The 25,709-nt window shown below is 36.7% G+C and overlaps 1 protein-coding gene across 3 annotated transcripts in view; it reads right to left on the bottom strand.

Annotated features, from left to right (window-relative positions):
- Positions 1 to 25,709, bottom strand: part of POT1 (protection of telomeres 1) — a 75,143-nt gene extending 49,434 nt beyond the window's left edge. Inside the window, exons 1-5 of one of the 3 annotated variants that reach the window (XM_005869583.2) lie at positions 25,620 to 25,709; positions 14,567 to 14,677; positions 13,742 to 13,789; positions 11,206 to 11,320; positions 1,728 to 1,858 (exon numbers count right to left, since the gene is read on the bottom strand). In XM_005869583.2, coding sequence (XP_005869645.1) covers positions 1,728 to 1,858; positions 11,206 to 11,320; positions 13,742 to 13,750 — 255 coding nt within the window. In that variant the 5' untranslated portion in view covers positions 13,751 to 13,789; positions 14,567 to 14,677; positions 25,620 to 25,709. Of the gene's footprint in view, positions 1 to 1,727; positions 1,859 to 11,205; positions 11,321 to 13,741; positions 13,790 to 14,566; positions 14,678 to 25,619 lie in introns of those variants that run through there. The other 2 variants (XM_014542358.1, XM_014542359.1) reach the window with 2 other exon arrangements.

The following is a 25,709-nucleotide window of genomic DNA, read 5'->3' as shown; positions in this document are numbered from 1 at the left end:
ACAAGGCCACTCTACCAATTCCAAAATACATAGCAGCTCTACCAAATACATAGGAATAAACACAAGGAAGCAGCCAAAATTGGGAGACAAAGAAACATGTCTCAAATGGAAGCAAGCAAACTTTTGGATACAGAGTTCAAAACCATGGTTATAAGGTTACTCAAGACCTTCATGAGACTTTCAAGTATCTTAGTGAGAAAGTCAAACACATGAAAAAGGACCAGTCAGAAATCAAGCACACACTAACTGAAATAAAGAATAATTTAAAGGATTCAACAGTAGAATAGAGCAGTGGTCGCCAACTGGTGTTCCGCAGACCACTGGTGGTCTGTGAGGTCAAAGTTTGGCGGCCATTAGAGAAGAGGAGCCCAAGAATCAAATCAACAATGTTGATGTAGTCACACAATGGAATACCATTTGGCAATGAAAATGAGCAAAATAAAACTATATGCAGTAATATGGTTGAATAAAACAAACATAAACCATACATTAAATGAAAAGCAAAAAACTATAATCTATCCTCTTTATATAAAAAAACAAACACAGATGAAAGTAATACATGTTGTTAAAAGTTACGAGACTATTTATTACTGAAGGTGGAGAAAGTTAATGACAACCTTGGGTGGGGATATGAAGGAAGTTTCTAGAGTGCTAGTTCTATGAATATGCTTACACTATGAATATGAACCGGGAAATGTATATTCTACTTCAATTCAACAACAGAAGAGAAACTAGAAATGTTAGAAGTGGAGGGTGTGCTGTATGAATATGAATATTACAGGACCCCACAGTGTGTGAAAAATAACCTACTTTGTGAAATTTGAATAAAACTGTAATATAGTGCTATTATATTTCTATTTTTATCTTTATGAACATATCCTCTACTATTCATCTATTCTTAGGGGAAAAAGTACTGATAGATCAAGAGATGTAATTCCCACCATAGAACAGAACATACCTGGAATATTGTGCTCATTTATAGGTATCACGTTGACCATGAGGGACACAAACAAATTAAAGTAGTTAGAAAAAAAAGACAACCAAGATAATGAAGGGGTTGCATGGAAACCCATGTAACAGGAGGAAAAGATGAGGGACTAAAATGCTTACAACCTAAGGGACTGAAAATATTAAAATACTGAAAAACTGATTTAAAAAACACACATACTACTTAATAGCTTTACTTTTATATCAAAGGTTTTCTTATATTTATTTAACTGCTAGCAGAACTTTAAAATTATCTAAGTATCTGTTCACATTTTAACACATTTGATCAACTTGTTTTGATTTTATACTTAATTTCTCAATCCTTTCATTGTACCAGAATTAATACAACAATCAGGAAAGAATAATACAATCTCCCAATCTTTTGTACACTTTTGTTATTGTTGACCTAAGACTTTTTTTAAAACAAAGTTCTGTATTAAACTCTAAATGGAAAACTTTTAAAACATCGATCTATATTTAGAAGCAAGAAGACAGAGCACAACCAGTCTGAATCATGACATCTAACACATTTGCATGGAAGAAAGGCAGGCAGCTTGCTCAAATAAAGAGGTCTCCTAATATACATTATTTGAAGTCTGATATGACTTACATTTCTTCTCATCTCTTGAAAATGCTTGATGTCATGTTCTAACAAAGCAACCACGTAATTAGTGCTAACTAGTTTTAGTGAATACAGTGCTCTCTTAAAAAATATAAGTTCTAGACAGTATGAATTATACCTTCAGCCTGTGAAAGCGAACGATATCTCCATTTTTATAAATTATTGGAAGGCTTTCATAATTTCCACTAAAGAGTAGGCAGGTTAACTTTACATTTGTCTGGTCCACAATTGTAACAACCGAACAATAATCTGGAAAACACAAGAATATTTTACCTGACTTTTAGTATTTCAAAAGATTTGACAAAATGATAATATGTTCAGTTCAAAATATCAAACAAACTTTATGCCTTTAAGTATTCTAAGAATAAGATAAAAACACAGAGGCATTTTCTTTGCTTTCAAAATGCACTACAAAATTATTTTACAAGTGTTTCATAAAAACTAAATTTGGTAAAACAAAAATTAAAATCTTACTTAATATAACTTATCTGGAGTGGCAATAACTTATCAAAATTTAAAATTATGATGCAGACAAAAACATTCAATATAATATAATTTATAAAATAAACAACTTTAGAGTGAAAGCAAAAGACTAAAAGATGTTTGCAACAAATGTGAAGATGAGTCAATATACTGCATAAAGGTCCCATGAGAACTGGTTATAAAACCTAGGATTCACAGTAAACATGTAATTCCAATGAACGAACAATACATTGAAAATTATAACAAACTCAAATGGGAAATGATTTACTAGTTACGTCTATGTGTTCACACACTAGAGCAAGAAATATTTTATATAATTTAAACTGGAAAACAATTAATGATAGTTGAGCTGCAATGGAAACAATACTTCAAATACTGGTAGTAGTAAAACTGCAACATATGCTGCCTTTTAATATACAAGTTTCAGAAAATTGCACACTCAAAAAAAAATATGTTGACTCCTGTCCTTCCCAAGAGCCTAGTAATTACAACATAGAAATAGAAAAGAATAACCCAGAACAGTGAAGGAAAGGGATAGGAGAAGGGGAGAGAAAAATAAAGGGCAAAGGATATCAATATATTTCAGGAAGATGGAAAAATAAATGGTTACAGGATAAAATGGACTGGCTATCATCAATAAAACAACAAGCAACAAGTGCTGGCGAGGATGTGGAGAAAAGGGAACGCTTGAGCACTGTTGGAGGGATGCAGACTGGTATAGCCATTGTGGAAAGCAGTATGGAGGTTCCTCAAAAAATTAAGTATGGAACTGCCTTATGATCCAACCATTCAACTTCTGGGAATTTATTCCAAAACATGTAATCGAAAGAATATATGCACCCCTATGTTCACTGCAGCTTTATTTACAATACCAAGATTATTTGAGAGCAGCCCAAATGCCCATCAGTAGATGAATGGATAAAAAAAGCTGCATTACATTTACACAATGGAATACTACTCCACCATAAAAAAGGAAATCGTACCCTTTGTGACAGCATGGATGGACCTGGATAGCATTATAAGTGAAGCCAGTCAGAGAAAGACAAATACCAGGTGATTTCACTGAAATGTGGAATATAATGAACAAAATGAACTAACAAGCAAAATAGTGACAGACTCAGAGAGAGCTGGCTGACAGCTGCTGGAGAGTGGGGTCCAGAGGGGTGGAGAGATTGAGCAAAAAAAGAGAGAACCCATGGGCAAGGACAACAGGGTGGTGACTGCCAAGGGAAAGGGGGAGCGAGGGAAAGGAGGGGGATAATGGTGATGGACAGAGACTTGACTTGGGTCAAGTCATTAGTGGGTCCGCAGCTTGATAGACAGCTCTCTTCCCACGACCCTAGGCTGACACTTTCAATCAATACCCTATGCAAGTACTGACTCCATCAGGTATCCCATGCAAGGAAGAGGTCAAGTTAGAAGAATAAACTACTCATATACAAATGTCTACAACCCCAAATAAACCATATCTAAACCATATTTAAAATGTAGACAGCAATTATCAGAAACAAAACTGGAAGGAAGGAAGGAAGGAAGGAAGGAAGGAAGGAAGAAAGAAGCAAGGAAGGAAGGAAGGAAGGAAGGAAGGAAAGGAGGAAGGATGGGAAGGAGGAAGGATGGGAAGAGGGAGGGAGGGAGGGACCAAGGAAGGGAGGAAGGAAGGAAAGGATGGAGGATGGAAGGGAAGGAAGAAAAGGAGGGAAGGAAGGAAAGGAGGAGGAATAAAGGTCGGAAGGAAGGGAAAGAGGGAAAGAAGGGAAAGAGGGAAGGAAGGGAAAGAGGGAAGGAAAGAAAGAGGGAAGGAAAGAAAGAAGGGAAGGAGGAAAGGAAAGAAGGGAAGGAGGGAGAAAACTGGGAGGGAGAGGGGTGAGAGATGAATAGATGAAAGCAAGATAGGAGAGAAAGGGGAAAGAAGTGGGAGGGAAAAGGGGGAAGAAAGGTAAAGAGGGAGGATGGAAAAAGAGAAACCTAATTCTATGAGGGGGAAACAATTCAGAGAAAGTTAAAAAAAAGAACTTAAAAATAAAAACAAAACCTTAATTTAAAAAGAAAAAAAGATATTATAAGTTCATCTCTTGTTATACTAGCAGGATCCACTGAACCCAAGTTTAGTTTCTGAGTTTCCTTTTTGAGTAGTTCTAACAAATGTAAGGGGGTTACTTCATGACATTTTTTCTATCTTAGCAGTCTTCCAAAGATCACAAAAAAAGATAAATTTTACTTTTTTAAATAGAATAAAACACATTCTTGCTTGCCATTGTCATATGGCTCTACCATACCTTTTTAAAATCTAAGATACATATGGGATCTTAGTCATCTGTTTCTTCATGCGAAGTTTGTCAGTATATTAAATCTAACTTTATAAGTACTTTCCTTGCAGGTATACACACACACACACACACACACACACACACACACACACACACACACACACACACACACACACACACACACACACACACGCACGCACGCACCCCAGTTCTATGCAATTACTGAGCTGCAGGCCCAGAAAGACTTACAATAGCGGTATTCTTCAAAATATCATCTACCTGCTGCAGAGCAAGCTCTCTGGGATGGCATAACTAAACATAAGGATGCTCTTAGAATCTCCTAAGATTATCTATAAAATAATAAGTTCAAAATAAAATACCATTTTATATACTTTGATTTTGTACTTAAATATGAATATACTTTTGAGAAGCAAACACAATTTCAGATTGAAAAAACAAGTGTCATTTTAAAAATCTGTCTAATAATTTGCACTCAAGAACAATAAAGACAAGTAGCAATCTAAATGAAATATTAAATAGCTTTTGAGTTCTTTCAATTGGCAATAGATCCATGACATGACTGGAAAACAAGGTACCCATTTATTTTTTAACATTTTTTTTACTGATTTTAGAAGAATGGAGAGGGAGAGAAAGATAGCAACATCGACGAGAAAGAAACACCCATCAGCTGCCTCTAACCAGGAATGGAACCAGTGACCTCTTAATGCATGGGACGACACTCAACCAACTGAATCACACTGGCTGGGCACAAGCTACGCATTTTAACAAATACTAAAAAGGCAGACTACTAAATAAGCTTTAATTAACTACTCTAAGCAGTGTTCTACCAAATACAAACAAACATACATACAAATATAATCCTTAAATAATGAATATATAAAATGAAAATATTCATTTCTCATGATCCATTTTTTACTTATCCCCAAATGAAGAAAAAATTAACTTGTGGAATTAGGGACAACTTATAACTTCACATTTTAGTAATAAAGTTAAAAGGCTAAGAAGGTAAATTTATAGTCTATTTTCTCGACAGCTAACATCAGCAGGGAAGGTAGAAACAGTGAAAAGACCTTTAATAAGTCAGTATTCTTACTTTACCGAAAGAGTACATAATATCTAAAAAGATATTCAACCTTTACAGTAATGACTTTAACTACTTTAACGCACTAGTAAGACTTTATATTTAAACTGTTGACAAAGTACTTAACTACTTTAACACTTAGGTAATGCTTCATGTAACTTGATATAAATATGGAAAAGATAACAAATGATAAATTAAGCCCTATGCTCTGCAATCTTGAGCAATTCACCTAATTTCCTCAGTATGATTAAGTGTAAACTGCCTTGGAGTTTTATTATAAGAAAAAGCTGGTAGCACATCTAAGCAAGGTCCTTAATCAAAGAATCATCCATGGATAAATTATGTAACCCCCACAAAAAATACCTCCTGAAAGCTGCTTCACCATTTTATCTACTACAGCACTGCTTTTAAACTAATCAGTATTTCAGCTACAGCTTTCCGCTCCTATAAAAGTTTATTATTGAAACATTCAAGTAAAAGCTATGAAGGCAAATCACCGAGTCAAGGTCATACTATATGCTACAATCTTTGCTTCACAAGGAAGCATCATACAACACATATAACAGCACTCACTTTAATAGGCTGGTGTGAGGTTATATAATTTCCCTTTGTGTTCTTACTATATTGCAAACGATCATGGGAAGCAGGAAAGAGAAGAAAGCATGATCACTATGATCTTTTGATATATATAGTGACAGAGATTAAATAAACAGGTAGGCAGGTACACAGATAGGTATTCCATGAGTTCACAGTTCATAACTGCTATTCTGGAATTACAAAGATGAACAATGGCCTCTATCTTCACAAAGGTTGTATTTAAAACAAGAAAGACCAAACAACAAAAATATATTTTAAAATACCTATAAAAGTATATTGATATTCAGTAATATATATTGATACCTGCTACAATATGGATGAACCTCAAATCATACGCTAAGTGAAAGAAGCCAGAAGCAAAGCCTGTATGTTCTGTGAGTCTTCTATATGAAGTATCCAGAAAGATATACAGACAGAAAGAAAATTAGTGGTTGCTTAGGACTGGGGATGGGAATGAGGATTGACTGCGAACAGAACAGAGACTTTGGGGTATGGTGTTTCTTGTGTATGCTGTCCCCATGCATCAAAATAAAACTGTCTTCTTGGTTAAATCAGTTAGCATCCAAATCTCAGCATTGAAGTTTGGCTAGCATATCTTGTTAACTATCATCTCCTCTTCCATTCTATTTGACATTAAAATCAGACCTTTTTTAAACTTGGAGTTTATTGTAACTTCAGAGGGAGCAAATATAAACACAGGCACTCTACTGTCTGAATCCTTCTAAAATGTGATGAAAACCATAACCATGAATGAAATCAGAGGTAGGCAAACATGGCTGTGGGCCACCTGTCCAATGTTATTAAGTTTTACTGCAATATAGCATAACCGGTACCACTTCTAATTCCACATTTATACAACAGAGAAGATACTACATCACACTTAGGGCATCCTGTAAATGTAAACAACAATCAATATGAAAGACATAACAGAATTTAGTAAATAAGAACTAAAATATTATTTAGAGGGTCATGTCCCTGAAGAATACAGGCAATACAAATTACACAGAACAAAATGTTTCATTTACAACTGTAGTTTAGTACTATGTTATGTTTCTAAACTCCTTTTAGTCTTAATTTTATATTTTAAAAGATGTCATTAGCAGAAGGTGGGAGTGAAATTAGTCTCTCATAGAGAAAATCTTCCTCATGACTTTAGAGACTTTTATGGTTTAAAAGTGGCTCAGTGGTTGAACACTGACTTATAAACCAGGTCACGGTTCGATTCCTGGTCAGGGCACATGCCCGGGTTGCAGGCTTAATCCCCTGTGGGGGCTGTGCAGGAGGCAGCTGATCAATGATTCTCTCTCATCATTGATGTTTATATCTCTCCCTCTGCCTTCCTCTCTCTCGAAAAATCAATAATAAAAAAAAAAAAGAAAATGTCTCAAGCTTTAAAAAAATTAAGCTATTTTATTTATATTTTAAATATGTTTTTATTGATTTCAGAGAGAGGAAGGGAGAGGAAGAAAGGGACAGAAACATCAATGATGAGAGAGATGTTTCTGTACGCCTTCTACTGGGGATAGAGCCTGCAACTCAAGCATGTGCGCTGGCCAGGAATCTAACCGAGACTTCCTGGTTCATGAATCAATGCTCAAACACTGCACAACACTGGCCGGACTAAGCAATTTTTTAAAATCTGAGAAAAAGCTAAAATTAAAATTCTCTATATGTGTTATCCAAAAAAATATGATCAATGTTATCTGTACAAGACAAAAAACTGCATTTTTTACTCCATTTAGCCAGCTCTCCAAAGCAAAAGTAAATGTGAGGCTTTCAGAGAAGATAATTGCTATAAAATCTCAAAATACTATGAAGGCAGCAATGACCCTGTCTTCCTATTTGAAAGAGGCCACAGTATGTACCACTGATGATCCATTATCAAAATCAATTTTGATAATACAATGATCTTTTAATATTTGCTGTTTACATAATCTCTGAGAAATTCTCAGTTTTTCATAATGAATGTTACCACAATTGAATAAAAACATATCTGTAGCTTTTTTAACAACAGGACTGATAAACTTCTGCAAAAATTAAATCTACAACTTCTTCAAGACTGAATATAAAGCTTTGGAAATAAAGCATTTGATACCGTATATAAGGTTGCAGTCTGCTACAGGTCATATGTAATCATTATTACTAATGATGAGAGAAAAGTCTCTAAAAAAATTTTGTCAAAAAGGATGCTAAATTGTACCAAATTGCCTCTACCACATTGAATGTAACATTTATAAAATAAATTTTAATAAAAAATTCCAGCTAATGATATATAACAGAATAAATTATTTTCCACCTACCTAAATTTGAGTGGCATAAAGGTAATTTTCCTCCGCATAAGTAGTTATGTACATTATATGTGATATTTAGATGTGTATTACAAAATAATGCTTTATCCTATCTAATAAAGAGGGAATATGCTAATTGACCCTCATGCCTTTGCATATATGGTAGCACCCACAGCCAATGAGAGAATATGCTAATTGACTGCCCCTCCCTCAAAGATGGCGGCGCCCAGTCCCCTCAGCCCCAGCAGTGGCAGCAGCAGAGGTGTGATGGGGCGTCGCCTTCCCGATTGCCGTCGCCTCCGCCCCTAAGGGCTCCCGGACTGTGAGAGGGGGCAGGCCAGACTGAGGGGGACCCCCCCGCCTCCAGTGCATGAATTTTCATGCACCGGGCCTCTAGCATAGTATAAAAAAGGCACAGCTGTGGATTGTTCCTGTACATTTATTCTGGTACTTCTCAGTGCTAATACTAATGAAGGTGTTCCTTTCCTGAACATAAAACCAGTGCTATTTGTTTGACTCACCTGTAACATGTTGAAGGATGGGTTCTATCATCAGAAATAAAAATATAGGGGTAACTACAGTTACAACATAGACAGTTCTAAAACTTTACCATCTTGCTAGTAGTATTTCAATGAATATGAATGATAAAACTGATGACATTTTAATTTAGTATCTCATAATACAGAAATATCTTTGTCACAACAGAGGACTTATTACTACTCATGATTTTTTTTAATATATGTTTTTATTGATTTCACAGAGGAAGGCAGAGGGAGAGAGAGATAGAAACATCCATGATGAGAGAGAATCCTGGATCTGCTGCCTCCTGCAAGTCCTCCACTGGGGATCCAGCCCACATCCTGGGCATGTGCCCTTGACCGGAATTGAACCTGGGAGTTCAGTTCGCAGGCTGACGCTCTATCCACTGAGCCAAACAGGCTAGGGCTCATGATTTTTTTAAATAAGGGATTGGATCCAACTAAACGTATCTGATAGATATACAGGACAATTATGAATATACTAGTGGTCTGGTGCACAGATTTGTGCACGTTGAAAGGAAAATAATTAGAAGAAATATTTTAATATTGTTATTTGCCCTTTCTCTGTAATGGACGTTGGTCGCCGTCTGTGGGGCGATCAGTGGGGCAATTGGGCCCCCGTCCAGCTCCCTCAGTGCCTGGGCGCCAGGTGACGACCCTGCCTCCTGCCACTGGTCACCGTCTGTGGGGCAATTGGCCCCCATGTGCACCTGCCTTGGCCTGGTGCTGCCCGCTCACCTGCTCCACCATCCCACCCTTGTCGGGACCCACTGGGGCCGGCAGCGCCTCCACTGCTGCCTGTTGCCGGCGCTGCATCGCCAACGCCTGCCATATTCGCGCCAGCCCCTGGTGGTCAGCGCATGTCATAGCGAGCGGTCAAACTCCTGGTCGAGGGGACAATTTGTATATTAGGCTTTTATTACATAGGATAATAAATATTATAGTTCCCCAATGCTTTCATTATATGTACATGATTTAATAACATTGTTGAAGAAATTTATTATGCTAATAATTTAAAATTAATATTGAGTTATCAATGCTTTAAAGTTATACTTTTATTCTATATTACTATCATTTTATTATTTTTGATAATATGTTTACTAATTAATTTACTAAAAACTTTTAATGATAAGAATTAGCAACATATCAAGTGCAAAAAAATTTTTAAGTTATATCTTTAACCAAGTTTGGTGGACGTTAATACCAGCAATGTGGCTTATCCTCAATTTGGCAGGCCAATTACAGCCAGCCAGATAACACTTGCAAATGGAGGAGGATCAAAGTTATCATTTCTTTATAGCAAATTCCCAGAATGAGCACATGTAAGATTCAGAGAGGGAAAAAATCTGATGGTCAGAAGAAACTACTAAGATGAAAGTATGCAAAAATGTATGTCGAATGGTATGATGGGGTGGGAAATGAAGACTTGGAAAAAATAAAGTCAAATGAAAATATGTGAAAAATACATATTTAAACAAACATTTATCTGCTTTAACTTTAATGTTTACTGTTTCTCTTTCCGCTAAAACAGGCTTTCCAATAAAACACACCTTTGTGGTCTTCAGACTTAGTTAACACCTATTTCAAACTTCTCATCTCTATGCTAGCAGGCTTCACAGGACCATTTTCATATAGACTAAGTCTTTACATTACACATTAACAAAATAGTTGACCATATGAAAATAAGATATTTCCCTCATCACCCCACTAAAGAGCACACTTCAAGCTCATTCTACCATAATAAAATTTGCACATCCATGTGATATACAAAATCTTTTAAAAATATGATTTCAGTGAGAACATCTTTGTGTTCCCAACATGAGCCACAGTTCCCGGCAGGTAGTAAAGTATTTCATCAACACCACCACTGATCCACATTTTTAACATATCTACAATTTGATCACATCTTACATTTGACAGTGAAGCATAGCTTAACTGGCAGTGCTCTTCTCTTCTTAACCACATAGAATAATGCCTTTTACAAATAATGTTTCAGATTAGATTAAATAGAGTAATGTTGATTTAGTTCAACTGAATTAAATCAAGGTAAAAGTGTGTTGTCTATCCTATATAATGAAAGCCTAATATGCAAATCGACCGAAGGAATGACCAGTCGCTATGATGTGCACTGACCACTAGGGGGCAAACGCTCAACACAGGAGCTGCCCCCAGCCCACAAGCCCCAGGCCAACACATGAGTGTTGGTTGGCAATTGTAAATATGACTTGAGCTTGTAAGACAGGATACTGAAACTGTATTCCTGAAACCAATAAAACAGCGCCAGGTTATTAGAATCTTGACCAATTTTAATACCTACCAGTTCCTTTGCTTAGATATGGAGGCTTAAAGAACTTCACAACACCATAGACATTGACAATCATGCCACCTTTGAGTTCATTCAGTGGTGTGTACGTATAACGTGTTGCTGGAACCTGAAGAAAAACAGTAAATAAGTCAATATTAAGTATTTACATTTTAGAATCATATTATGATCAAAGAAGAGTCATCTAACCACATTTTTTTTCTTTTGAGTGTCTGATAAGAGGCTGAAGCTTGAAAAAGGAAATGTACAGCTTAAAAGGTTGCTATATAAACCACTAGTATTAATTTTTCTTAGGAATAACTTTGATCATAAATGGTATAATTTGTACACAATTCTAAGTAATGACATTTAAAAGATTTTGGTTCTGGTTTTTAACCCTAAGTAATATCACTTCAGAATCTGTGGGAAATAGATTTTACTTTGGCCTAAATAAAGCTAGGTTTTGATTATAAATGGTGTGAAGACATTAAAAATGGTAAGAGAAATGAAATTTTCTGAAATAACTGTATATAAGTTTGGAAAGAAAAGGGAAAGTGATTCCCAAGTTTAAGTCTACATATTTGTCAAACAATCCATAAAAGAGTTCATGCCCTAACCAGCTTGGCTTGGTGGATAGAGCGTCGGCCTGCAGACTGAAGGGTCCCAGGTTGAATTCCGGTCAAGGGCATGTACCTTGGTTGCAGGCACATCCCCAGTAGGGAGTATGCAGGAGGCAGCCGAATCGATGTTTCTCTCTCATCGATGTTTCTAACTCTTTATCCCTCTCCCTCTCCCTTCCTCTCTGTAAAAAATCAATAAAATATATTATTAAAAAAAAAGAGTTCAAACGTCTGGTCCTACTACCCACCAATATACTATCTTAAGAAATATCTCCCTAATGTATAAATGAATGACCATATCTATTTTGGTCATCTAAGTAATGTACTTGTTAATTCATAGCCAACAAACAATTTAACCATAATTTGGCTTTCCATGTAAATAAGTTAGTATATGTATGCAGAGGAGCTAAGTTATATCCTAATAGCTCAGAATACCTGGGCTTTCTGAACAACCACTTTCCTCAAGTTTAGAGGCTCCTATGTTTACCTCTGCCTTATTTATGGGTTCATGGATGCTTGAACCTGATCTATTTATACTAATTCTGAGAAATACTAATATTTGGGGTTAATTTACTTATTTTAACAAAGTACATTAATCCTTTAATTGGTTATACTTTCCCTAAATTAAAAATTCAAATTATACCATTATAGAATTATTCAGAATTTAAAATCTGTACCTAATAGTCATTGTCAACTAGAAACAAAATCTCTGAACTCTTATTTGCCCACTAGAAACTAAGGGCTTAAGAACATAGTAGAATACAAATTTTGTATTAAACTTTATCATGACACTAAAAGCCCAGTGCAGGACATTCATGCACTGGGGGTGGGGTCCCTCAGCCCAGCCTGTGTCCTCTTGCAGTTCGGGACCCCTCAGGGAACGTCTGCCTGCCGCAGAGGCAGGAGAGGCTCCTGCCACCGCTACTGTGCTCGCCAACCATGAGCCCAGCTTCTGGCTGAGTGGTGCTTCCGCTGTGGGAGCGCACTGACCACCAGGGGGCAGCTCCTGCATTTAGCGTCTGCCCCCTGGTGGTCAATGCACGTCATAGCGAACGATTGTTCCGCCGTTGGGCCCATTTGTGTATTAGCCTTTTATTATACAGTGGGGCCTTGACTTACGAGTGTCCCGACTAATGAGTTTTTCGAGATACGAGCCGTCTCTCGGCCGATTTTTTGCTTTGAGTTGCGAGCTAAAATTCAGGTTACGAGCCAGCTTCAGATACCCCACCGCTAGTTGGCACAGCGAACGTCACAGTGAACGCCACAACATCAGCCCAGCATCACATGTCTCACTCCTTCACTTTTTGATTTGACATACGAGTAATTTGAGTTACGAGCTCCATCACGGAACGAATTAAACTCGTAAGTCAAGGCCCCATTGTATAGGATTAGCTTCTTTCCATTTTCACTCAGCTACAAGTAGCTCACCTGTAAAAATGGGAACTTCCTAGTGTTATGATAATAAAATTTTATTAAATACTGAAAAAAGTGAGAAAAAAAGAAGAGCAAAATGTCTGACAAGCATAATAAACTACTTCTAATTACATAATTCAACACATAAAAATCTGTTTAAATACAATCTGATTAAAATGAAAGAAATACATTTGGCTAAGATTTAAAAGTAGTAGAAATCCCAATGTCTTCACACAAATAAAATTTTTTTCTGTTTCAGTTTCCTTATGCATGTAGCTTAGAGAAAACATCAGCAGATCTTCCAGACAACAGAATAACCAGGTAATAATTACCAGGTAAATATATACCTTGAATGGAACATCAGATATCAAAAAAGTAGAGATTATGTTTTCCCACTAAATCAAATACTACTTCAAAATCAGATTATAAATATACATATATATTCATGTGTGTATCTATAGTTGTGTATATGTGGGTGTGTGTGTACATGTTCTAAATTAAAGTAAATATCATCTTACCAAAGACATTGACTCTGTAGAAAAATCTATTATAGATTTAACATAAACCTGAAAAAAACAAAAAACAGAAAGGGTTTATTTGTATACAACAACTTCCAATGTGGTTACAGACCTTTAATTGTAGCAAAACTACACACTTAACTGTATATAATATTCAAACGCATCACAGTGGCATAAAGTTACGGCTTATAAATTAACAGTGACGTGTAAAGTTGTCTAAGCTAAGCTTCAGTCTAATTCATTAATTTTAATACCACAGGACAACCTCTAGCCCAATAATGCCCTGTGCATACTAGAGAGAAACAGGCAGATGTTGGCCTGTATGCACATGGCTTGACCCAACTCTATATGACAGCTTTCCTCAAACAGGTAGTCTCTAAATGCATGTGGGGGTGGAGGATGGGTCTGGAGGAGGTAAAAAGTAAAGACAGAGAGAATGAGCACCTTCATAAAGAATAAAATAGGAGGAAATCAGTTTTACCTAAAAAGGGATACTTGATCAACTTAAAAGTGCAATTCAATAGATCATCAAAGAGGCTGACAATATAACTGCAAAGAATAAGATGAAGTCTGGAGTGCCTGTGGAGTTCCAACATTTTCATCAATAAGTAACTATCTTTAAGGGATTTTTATTTTCTACCTGGAGTCATCTAAACATAAAGTCAGAAAAAATATTTTCTATTTTTAAAACTTAAAATATTAAATTAAAATAATTCAGTCAGGCTAAATAGTTTACCTGCAGATTTATAGAAACACTACTTCTATTCCATCACCTTACCTCATTAAAACCATAACATGACTAGAGACTAAAAGTTACACACTTACATAAACAGTTGACTTGAAGTCCTCAAGTGCTTTCAAAAATAAGCAATGTCCACCATCTTTGCTTGCCGTAGGTGAAGACAAAACAATAAAACCATCCACTGCAATGGTGTCCTGCATAAAAAAAAAGTTTCCATTATAAAAATATCTATAATTTTTTATTATTTATAAACAGGAATCATTGCTATAAAATGGAAACTGGTTTGCTGGACTTGTTTAATGCTTACGGAATATAAGACTGAGCCTACCACCTCCTCTAAAAGGGTATCAACAGTGCAGCCATAGATCATATAACACCCCATTTCATAGACCAGGAAAACACTAAATCATTTGGAAAATTTTATTTTTTTACTGGCACTTCAAAAATCAATGTTTACCTCAATTTATGTCAATAAGTTTGTACAAATAAACAAAATGAAGATAAAACACATGACCCAACAGTATTATGAGTGGAACTTAAATGAAACAATCTCAGACTTGAGAAAACTCAGTACAAAAACTCCACATTGTTACAAAGCTAATATATGTGTCTATAAATTCAGGGTATGAGACATAAGAAACTTCCATTTATAAACTATTAAGGTTTATAATAGCAGTAAGAAGTCACTCTCCATTTAGTCCTGCCTACCTTATTCTATAGTTAAATTTTCTTATTTTCCAAATACTGAAACATACACACTCAACAAGTTCTGTCTTATTGCATTACATATATTTTATTATCTTACTCCTCTAATTTTACCACCCAAACCTTGAAATAAAAAAATTCCTGGGCTTTTGGAAACTTCCTTCAATAATCTTAATCTCTACCAAGTAAAAGCCTTTTGTATAGAAGACTTTAGCTTTGCACATACAAAGTCTGGTTTCAAACCCCAGGATTCTATATTTGGATCCATTAACTAGGCTGTGAGCATCTTCAAGACAGGGGCCTGTTTTATATTTATAGGCTGTGATCCCACTTCTAGGAATATATCCCAAGAAACCAGAAACACCAATCAGAAAGGATATATGCACCCATATGTTCATAGCAGCACAATTCACCATAGCTAAGATCTGGAAACAGCCTAAGTGCCCATCAGTAGATGAATGGATTAGAAAACTGTGGTACATCTACACGATGGAATACTATGCTGCTGTAAAAAAGAAGGAACTCTTACAATTTGCAACGGCATGGATGGAGCTGGAGAGCATTATGCTAAGTGAAATAAGCCAGTCAATGAAGGAAAAATACCACATGATCTCACTCATTCATGGATAATAAAGACCATTACAAACTTTTGAACAATAATAGATACAGAGGCAGAGCTGCCTCAAACTGATTGTCAAACTGCAGCGGGAAGGCCAGAGAGGGTTGGGGGGCAGAAGGGAGGGGAGTAAGAGATCAACCGAAGGACTTGTATGCATGCATATAAGCATAACCAATGGACATAAGACACTGGGGGGTAGGGGAGGCCAGGGGATTGTCAAGGGCGGGAAAAAAAAGGACACATATGTAATACCCTTTGTAATGCTTTAAGCAATAAAAAAAAAAAAATGCTTAAAAAAATGCTTAAAAAAAAAAAAACTCCTAAAAAAAAAAAAAAAAAAAAGACAGGGGCCTGTTTTATATTTATAGGGTTTGGCACACAGTAGGTCCTCCATAAACAGTCTGTGAGTCAATGAAAGGACCTTATATTGTCTTTCTAAAACCTCTAGTCCTATCCAGATATTTCAACTCTGCAAATTTCCTTTTTTTTTTCTTCAGGTGATTGCCAAACAATTGTGTCTATGCTGATAATGCTAATAATCTCAACTCTTCATAGTTAAATGGGAGAAAATGTTCCTTCTTACTCTGTTTCCACCATATTTTAAAGGGGAATAAAATAAACAGGAAGATTGCTTCTGGAACAAATTACTTTTACAAACTGAAAAATATGCAATGCTTTCAATTTATTATCTCAGACCAGTATGCTCTGATTTAAATGAAAAATTAAGATTTTAATAAAAGATTTAAAGTTTAATCAAACTCTCTTAGCTCTGAGAGAAACCTTCACCCCTCTCAGCATGGAAGCAGTTAAGAGGCCACCAATGCCCCCTTTCCCTGAAAGAATTCAGAGCCAAGATCCTTGAGGGGATGTGTTAGGCAGTTAGACATGAGCAGAGCAAGGACAATGGGCCACTGGAGGAGAAATGGATGGGCCAATCCTGAGATGTGCTTTTTACCACTCCAACTGCTCTGAAGCCAGTAATGAACCTGTGTGGACTCTCTCTCCCTCTCCCTTCCCCTAAGAAATCAAACAGGTTTTAGAACAGGTCATGAAGATAGAATGAGTGTAACAAAAAAAAGGGGAGAATTTGTAAGAAACATGCCTCTGGCTTATCTTCATAGAAAAGAAACAGCATGTGGCCTGGCCATTACTGAATTTCTACAGAGCAAACAGGGTGTGGGGGTAGGAGAGGGTATGAACTGTACACTGCACATGGCCTAGGAAGATTTCCCTAGACCAGCGGTTCTCAACCTGTGGGTCGCGACCCCTTTGGGGGGTCGAATGACCTTTTCACAGGGGTCGCCTAAGACCATCCTGCATATCAGATATTTACATTACAATTCATAACAGTAGCAACATTACAGTTATGAAGTAGCAACGAAAATAATTTTATGGTTGGGTCACAACATGAGGAACTGTATTTAAAGGGCCAGAAGGTTGAGAACCACTGCCCTAGACAAAGGGAAGTGGAGGCAACTAGAGAAGGCCCCAGCCCATTTTTTAAAATAACCCAATGGGAGACAGCAAGACCTAGGTGACCTATTAGGAAATAGGTGATCAAATAGTACTCAGCCAATGAGGAGCAGGAGGAGGGTCTAAATAAATAGGCTATGTTTCCAGCCCCACGTGTGATCCTGTAAAATGGACTCCTGCTCTTAGAGTGTTATTAAAAGTCTCATTTTCGCCATGGAGAAAAAATAAAAATAAAGTTTAATCAAACTAACACAGGAAGATAAATAGAAGTAGGTGAGTCACTGGCTTACCAGTTCTAAATTCTCTTAAGAGTACAAAAAAATAACCTAACTCATGTCATTTTCTATCTTACTTTAAAATGTCTTAAACATAAATATTATATGAAAAGAAATACATTATATGCAAGTGTTGGAGGTACAGATGCACATTTTTCTTTCTACTTTTCTGTATAATCTAAATTTTTAGAATAAGAATTTCTATTATGATGGAGAAAACATTTCAAATGAAGGGAATAAATTACTAAAAGCTGAACATCAGCATTCATAGGAAACATTATTATATTTATTTATTATATTTATAAACATGAATATATATTTGAATATAACTACATTAGAGGACCACAGTGATCTCATCCCAACCGATCTTGCATGTTTTATCTCCATATATTTCCATTCAATACTACATACATCGGATTCTTTTACACACCTACTGCTTTTCTACATATATTCTTTGCTTATTCTGAGGCCCCACAATAATAAATAGCATTTTTCTCCTTTGCAAATACCTGACCCTATCTATTTTTTAAAGTTTGGGCTATAAATGCTTCTTCCCAGTGAGGTCTAGCATAGATTTTTGTCCCTCTCCCAGAAAAATAATTATCCTCTGAACTCTCCTATGCAGCTTTTGATATTTTTCGTTTTGTGTGTTATTTGTAAACTTTTCTTATTGTTTTTATTGCCCTTAAAACTCTTTAAGATCCTTGGGACTGCCCTAGTTGGTTTGGCTCAGTGGATAAAACATCAGCCTGCGGACTGAAGGGTCCCAGGTTCGATTCTGGTCAAGGGCACATGCCTGGGTTGCGGGCTCAATCCCCAGTAGGGGGCGTGCTGGAGGCAGCCAATCAGTGATTCTCTCTCATCATTGATGTTTCTATCTCTCTCTCTCCACCTTCCTCTCTGAAATCAATAAAAATAAAAATATTTTAAAAAATCACTGGGACTAAGAATAATGTGCTATCTATCCGTATAACCCATACTAGTGACCGGCAGAGGCTTCTTTTCTGTTCATAGTCAGTGCTCAACAAATAGCTGTTGAATAAATTAATTAATACTGGTAAAAACCGAAATACAGATATAAACAAACGAGGAAAAAAATGGTTCTTAGGATTCAGTTCCCATAAATTTACAAATCATAATGGCTTTTAAATTAATTCACATACACAAAGGATAAGAAAGATAAGTATATAATAGGCAGTATTAGTATTATAAACATCATTAGATTGAGTTGAAAATTAGATTTAATATGCATTATTTTAAGTTCTAAGCTTCTGAGAAAAGCACACTGAAGCCATTCAAACAAGAATGGGAATTACATAGTTCAATGTTAAGAGTATATTCTGCAATATCAGAGTAGATGTTTTCTCAATCTGCTAAATAAGTATTAGGAAACCAGCCTGAGAAGAATGCCATGTTACTAAAAGTGATAAGGCTTTATCAATATACTAGAGGCCCGGTGCACGAAATACGTTAAGGGGGGGGCGCTGTCCGTCAGCCCGGCCTACACCCTCTCACAATCCGGGACCCCTCGGGAGATGTCCGACTGCTGGTTTAGAATCCAGGACCACTGGCTCCTAACTGCTTGCCTGCCTGCCTGCCTGATTGCCCCTCATCCCTCTGCCTGCCTGCTCACCCCTAACTCCTCGCCTGCCTGCCTGACTGCCCCTAACTGCCTCTGCCTCAGCCCCCACTGCAGCAGCTTCGTCCAAAAGGACGTCCAGAAGGTTGTTTAGCTGTCCAGTCTAATTAGCATATTACACTTTTATTATTATAGATGTGCATGAATATTATAAAATGTGAAATCATTACCTGGTCTAACTGAACTCTTTGAACTAACTTATGATACTCATATATCAACAAATATCAACAAATGGATCTTTTCCCATTTGTGTCTGTACTACCCTGTCACAGTGCCTTAGAAAGAGTAAGCCCTTGTCATTAAGCAATTTCCTATTTAGGTTAGCCTACGGGAATATTTCTACAGCAAAGCAATCACAGAGAAAATGAACAAAATCACTACAGGTCTTTATAACATTAATAGTGTTCTTGAAAAATCAAGAATTAAAAGGCAAAAAAATCAGATAACTTATTTGCACATTAACAAATATGGTTTTCATATACTTCCTAATAAAGAATACATTCAGCAATGAAAATAAAAAGCAAATAGATAAATTCAGTAACAAAAATGTAAACAAGAACAGTGTATAAATTTGCTAATTTTCAATAGACGATACATTAAAATTCTCAGGCACTCTTAGTGAGGAGGGACAGGACACAGACAATATGAAACAACTAATAACCACCCAACAAAAACACTTATCTGACTTTAACAGGCATTAAGTAATTTTTACTACACTGATCCCATCTCACCAGTTACATGTGTGCCTCACTCTGGAATTACACCTTCTCACACTTCTTTAGCATTTCAGGATCCTCACTCAGGACCTGTAAATACGCTGTTCTTTCTTACTGACCCGCTCTCACAGTACCCCTGCTCTCATTCTTCCTGCTACTTTTCTCATTCTGCTATTCAATCTTCTCAGTTATATATTACAACTGGATAAAATGATTAATTCCATAATATTTAATTCCACTCTTCTCCATTAAACACTGTTCCATAGTGGCAAGGTCCATAACTGCCTTATTCAGTTAAGTCTCCGACACTTAGCATAACAGAGGGCAGAAAACATTCAACAAATGTTTAGACAACCAAATGTATTACCAAACATGTGAATGTAAATATAAAAAGAGAATACCTGTATTAAATCTTCATTAAGCTGAACTTACTACAAACCTTACTTAACAGCATCTTAGCATTGTAGGAATGGAAAAGGACCTTCATTTTTCAGAAAATAAGAACCAGAAAGGATAAATGAGTAGCCTAAGGTCACATACAGCTAATTAATTATAGATCAACACAAAAATCCAGATCTCCTGACTTCCAAGACAGGCACTTCTCTCACAACCAAATCTTACAGAAACGAGAAAAATTGATTGATAAATGTCTACTTTTGGACAGTTCTGTAATAAAATATTTTTAAAACTTTCAAAATACTTTGGAAGAGTCTTTCCTTGTATTTTATATCCACACTAGTGGCCGACCTCACGCTTTCAAAGACAGACTTTGGAGCCACTGCAAAGTGCCCCCTCATCTGTGAGACTCATGCAAGGTTAGGGACGTCCACCCACAGAGCTACGGCGGAGAGGAGCAAGATGCGTCCCATCCGGAGATTGAAGTGGCCGCTTCGAGCTCCTGGCAGGGAGGGCTCGAGAACACAGGGGAGTGAGCTGGTCATCAGGTGAGTCGCAGGGCGACACCCTCTGTCAGATCAGCTTCTGGGATTGCCTGTGATTGGCCCCTTTCTCAGCTGACACCCAGTGAGGGCACTGCATGGGCGGGGACACAGGTCGGTTCAATACTGGAGACTTGGTAGCATTCCACCCAACCACCGCCTGGCGGGATGAGGCCTCCTCGCTCTTGGAATGGCAGTGGGACATGACATCCTATATGATAAAAGGGTGCTATGCTAATTAGACCGGACGTCTTCCAGACGTCCTTCCGGACAAAGCCACGGTGGCGGGGGCCGAGGCAGAGGCGGTTAGGGGCGATTCGGCTGGCAGGGAAGGGCAGTTAGGGGCGATTCGGCCGACAGGGGAGGTGGTGTACCTCAGCCCAGCCTGCACCCTCTCCAATCTGGAACCCCTCAGGGGATCCCCTGTGGAATCGGCCTTAAACCGGCAGTTGGACATCCCTCTCGCAATCTGGGATCACTGGCTCCTAACCGCTCACCTGCCTGCCTGCCTGATCACCCCTAACCACTCTGTCTGCCGGCCTGATCACTCCCAACTGCCCCCCACCGGCCTGATAGCCCCCAACTGTCCCTTCCCTGCCGGCCTGCTTGCCCCCAACTGCCCCCGCCTGCCGGCCTGATCACACCCAACTGCCCTCCCCTCCTGGCCTGATTGCCCCTAACCACCTCTACCTCGGCCCCGCCACCATGGCTTTGTCTGAAAGGACGTCTGGAAGGTCTCCCGGACTAATTAGCATATAACCCTTTTATTAGTATATATATTAAACGTTCAAACTTACTTTAAATAAAAGCTAAAACTGGAGAAAAAGAAAAAAAGGGGTCTCATACTGAGGGAGGAACTAGTAAAGTGAGAACATATGTATTCCAGCAAAATGTATCATTAGTCTAGCAAAGCAAAAATTAAACTTTTGTTAAAAATAATTTTTTAATGTTTTAAGATATTTGTTGTATTCAGATACAGAGCTAACCTTAAGGGCACGAGCACGAAACAAATAAAGGTACAGGAATCAAAACAGAAAATTCATTGTTTTATGAAGTTTTACCTTTGATTTGCAATAATCTTTAACCTTAATACTATAAGCTCTGAATTAAATAGCCTACTTAGACCTCCCAAATGACCAGCATTTGTGGATTTTAAACCCAGAAAGAATTTAAAGTAAACTTGACCTCAGTCTTCTCACCACTGTATTTTAAAAAGGAGAAATCCTACTTACCATTGTTAACATCCTCTATTACCTGACAAGTACTAATTAGCTAGTATAGTTCTATTCTATTTTAATATCTATTTTTAAAATTTCAATAGAAGAAAACACTTTTCACATGTCAGGTAAAATACTAATATCTAATATACAGTACATATTTTGCAGATGCATTATACATGTTTTGCTAATTCATTATATTATAACCTTTTATATTATTTTTCAAATAAAAATTTAATATTAGAATCCTAAAGGATAAAGGTGGAAATGTATTTAAAAATATAAGCAAACAGATTCCTTAACATTCAAAAACATGTAATTATTTTTAAAATCCTCTTCTAAGATAGCCAAGATGTATTATGGGGAAAAAAGCAATTTACAAAATATGGATAGAAGACACTTGGTAAAATGTACATGGATACAAAATTATTTATGTACATATGTGCATATATAGTTATCCATATATATACACACGTATTTATAAAAGCTGAAAGGATACCAAAACAGAGAGAGAGAGAGAGACAGCAGTACAATGGGACAAGGCAATGGGAGTATGTTCAGAGGTAGCGGGGCAGTGTCTGCTTTTCTTGTTATACCTTTGCATATTGCTTGTATTCAAATACAGAGCTAACCTTAAGGGCACGAGCACGAAACAAATAAAGGTACAGGAATCAAAACAGAAAATTCATTGTTTTATGCAGTAAGTTTTACCTTTGATTTGCAATAATCTTTAACCTTAATACTATAAGCTCTGAATTAAATAGCCTACTTAGACCTCCCAAATGACCAGCATTTGTGGATTTTAAACCCAGAAAGAATTTAAAGTAAACTTGACCTCAGTCTTCTCACCATTGTATTTTAAAAAGGAGAAATCCTACTTACCATTGTTAACATCCTCTATTACCTGACAAGTACTAATTAGCTAGTATAGTTCTATTCTATTTTAATATCTATTTTTAAAATTTCAATAGAAGAAAACACTTTTCACATGTCAGGTAAAATACTAATATCTAATATACAGTACATATTTTGCAGATGCATTATACATGTTTTGCTAATTCATTATATTATAACCTTTTATATTATTTTTCAAATAAAAATTTAATATTAGAATCCTAAAGGATAAAGGTGGAAATGTATTTAAAAATATAAGCAAACAGATTCCTTAACATTCAAAAACATGTAATTATTTTTAAAATCCTCTTCTAAGATAGCCAAGATATATTATGAAAAAAAAAAAGCAACTTACAAATTCTCTCTCATCATTGATGTTTCTCCCTCTCCCTTCCTCTCTGAAATAAATAAAAATATATTTTTCTAAAAAATTAACTTCCCCTAGATATGTGTTTATTTCTTAACCCTTAATTCTATTCCATTGATATACATGCCCTTATGCCCCTTCCATACTGTTGATTACAGTATCATTAAAGTTTTATTAATCATGAAACATGAGTCCTATGACTTTTTTTTTTTTCTAGGTTATTTTGGAATTCAGGGTCCCTTGAAACTCATTATGAACTTGAGAACTGACTTTTCCAGTTCTGCACAAAAGGTCATTGAAATTTTTATAGAAATTGCATTGAATCTATAGATCACTTTAGGTAGTTTGACAGCTTAATATTAAGTCCTCCTACCCAGGAATACATGTCTTTCCATTTATACAGGTCTTATTTTATTTTAGCAATGTTTTTTAACTTTCAGTGTACAAGTTGTAAATTTATTCCTTTAGATCAGTGGTTCTCAACCTTCTGGCCCTTTAAATACAGTTCCTCATGTTGTGACCCAACCATAAAATTATTTTCGTTGCTACTTCATAACTGTAATGTTGCTACTGTTATGAATCGTAATGTAAATATCTGATATGCAGGATGGTCTTAGGCAACCCCTGTGAATGGGTTGTTCGACTGCCAAAGGGTCGCAACCCACAGGTTGAGAACCGCTGCTTTAGATGCAATCATCTCTGGAATAATTTTCATAATTTCATTTCCAGATTGTTCATTGTTAAGTGTATTGAAATCCTACTGAGTTTTGTATGTTGACCTTACACCCTGAAATACTGCTAACTCATTATTAGTTTTAATAGCTTTCTTTTGGATCCTTTGGGATTTTCAAATATAGGATCATGTTATCATGTTGTACTTTTTCCTGTACAATTTAGATGTCTTTCATTTCTTCTTCTTATTTAACTAGAGGCCCGGCGCACAAAATTCATGCGCGGGTACAGTCCCTAGGCCTGGCCTGCAATCAGGGCCATCTTCCCCAGCTGCCCACAGCCAGCCCCACCCCCGGCCACCACCCATCCCTGGTTCCCCATTCGCCATCGGGTGATTATTGCCTGATGGCTGGGGGAAGGGACCGAGAGGTTGGCTGTTCCCACCCACTTGCTGGCCCCGCCCTCACCACGAGTGGCCATCAGGCAATTGGAACCTACCGGTCAGGGAAAGGGACCAAGAGGTGGTCAGTGCACCTCATAGTGACTGCTCCAGTGGCCGTTCTGCCATTAGGGTCAATTTGCATATTACCATTTTATTATATAGGATTACTCTAGCTAGAACTTCCAGTACAATGTTGAGTAGCAGTGGAGAAAGTGAGCTTCCTGTGTCTTATTCCTAATCTTAGGGGAAATGCTTTCAGTCTTTGACCATTGAGTATGATGTTAGTTGTGGATTTTTCATAAATGTTCTTTATAATGTTGAGGAAGTTCCCTTCTATTCCTAGTTGTCTAAGTGTTTTGATTATGAACAGGTGTAGGATTTTATTTTAATGCCTTTTCTGCATCAATTAAGATGATCATTTCCTTTTTTCTTTTGTTCTATTAATGTGATGTATTGCAATGATTGGTTTTCTTATCTTGCACTCCCAGGATAAATCCCACTTGGTCTGTGTGTCTGCTCTGATATGCTGCTGGGTTCATTTTGATAGCATTTTGATGAGGATTTAGCAGGCATGTATTTTTAAAACAATTACAAAACAATATTATAGCTCTTGCCAGTGAAGCTTGGTGGTTAGAGTGTCAGCCTGTTAACTAAAGGGATGTGGGTTTAGTTCTCAGTCAAGGACACATACTTGGGTTGTAGGTTTAATCCCTCGCCCTGGTTGGGAAGCATGCGGGAGGCAACCAATTGATGTGTCTCTCTCACATCAATATTTCTCTCTCTCTGTCTCCCTCCCTTCCAAAAATATACCTGGGTGAGGATAAAAAAAAGAAAAAAAGAAAACATTATAAACATACAGAGAGCTACTGCTCATATTATTTCTTAGTAAGAATTTTTTTTAATTGAGGATAAATGTATATATCTTTAAGACATTCTATTGAACACTAAAAATTAAAATGAAGTAAAAGGAAAAAATGTCCCTTTTTATGTCAATGATGAGTTTTACTATCTTAGGGTTGCTGCAATTTTAAAGATGTTGCTTCTTTAAGTATCATTCTTTTACATACCTGCAAATATGTAATGAATCTCTAAAAAAAAAAAGTCTACAGGATGACTATAGCATCATCAATAATTCTAAACCCACTTCTAAAAGGATAAAGTAATATGAAAATATTTTACCCCTTCAGAGAAAACTTTTGCACAGTCCTTTGCTAATTTTCCAAAAAATAATACATTGATGGTGTTACTCTCCGAATCTGAATTTTCTTG

Source organism: Myotis brandtii, unplaced genomic scaffold, assembly GCF_000412655.1.
Source record: "Myotis brandtii unplaced genomic scaffold, ASM41265v1 scaffold3, whole genome shotgun sequence".
NCBI classification, from domain to species: Eukaryota; Metazoa; Chordata; class Mammalia; order Chiroptera; family Vespertilionidae; genus Myotis; species Myotis brandtii.
Note: the sequence above shows the minus strand (reverse complement) of the source record. Positions and strands in the feature narration are given on the sequence as shown.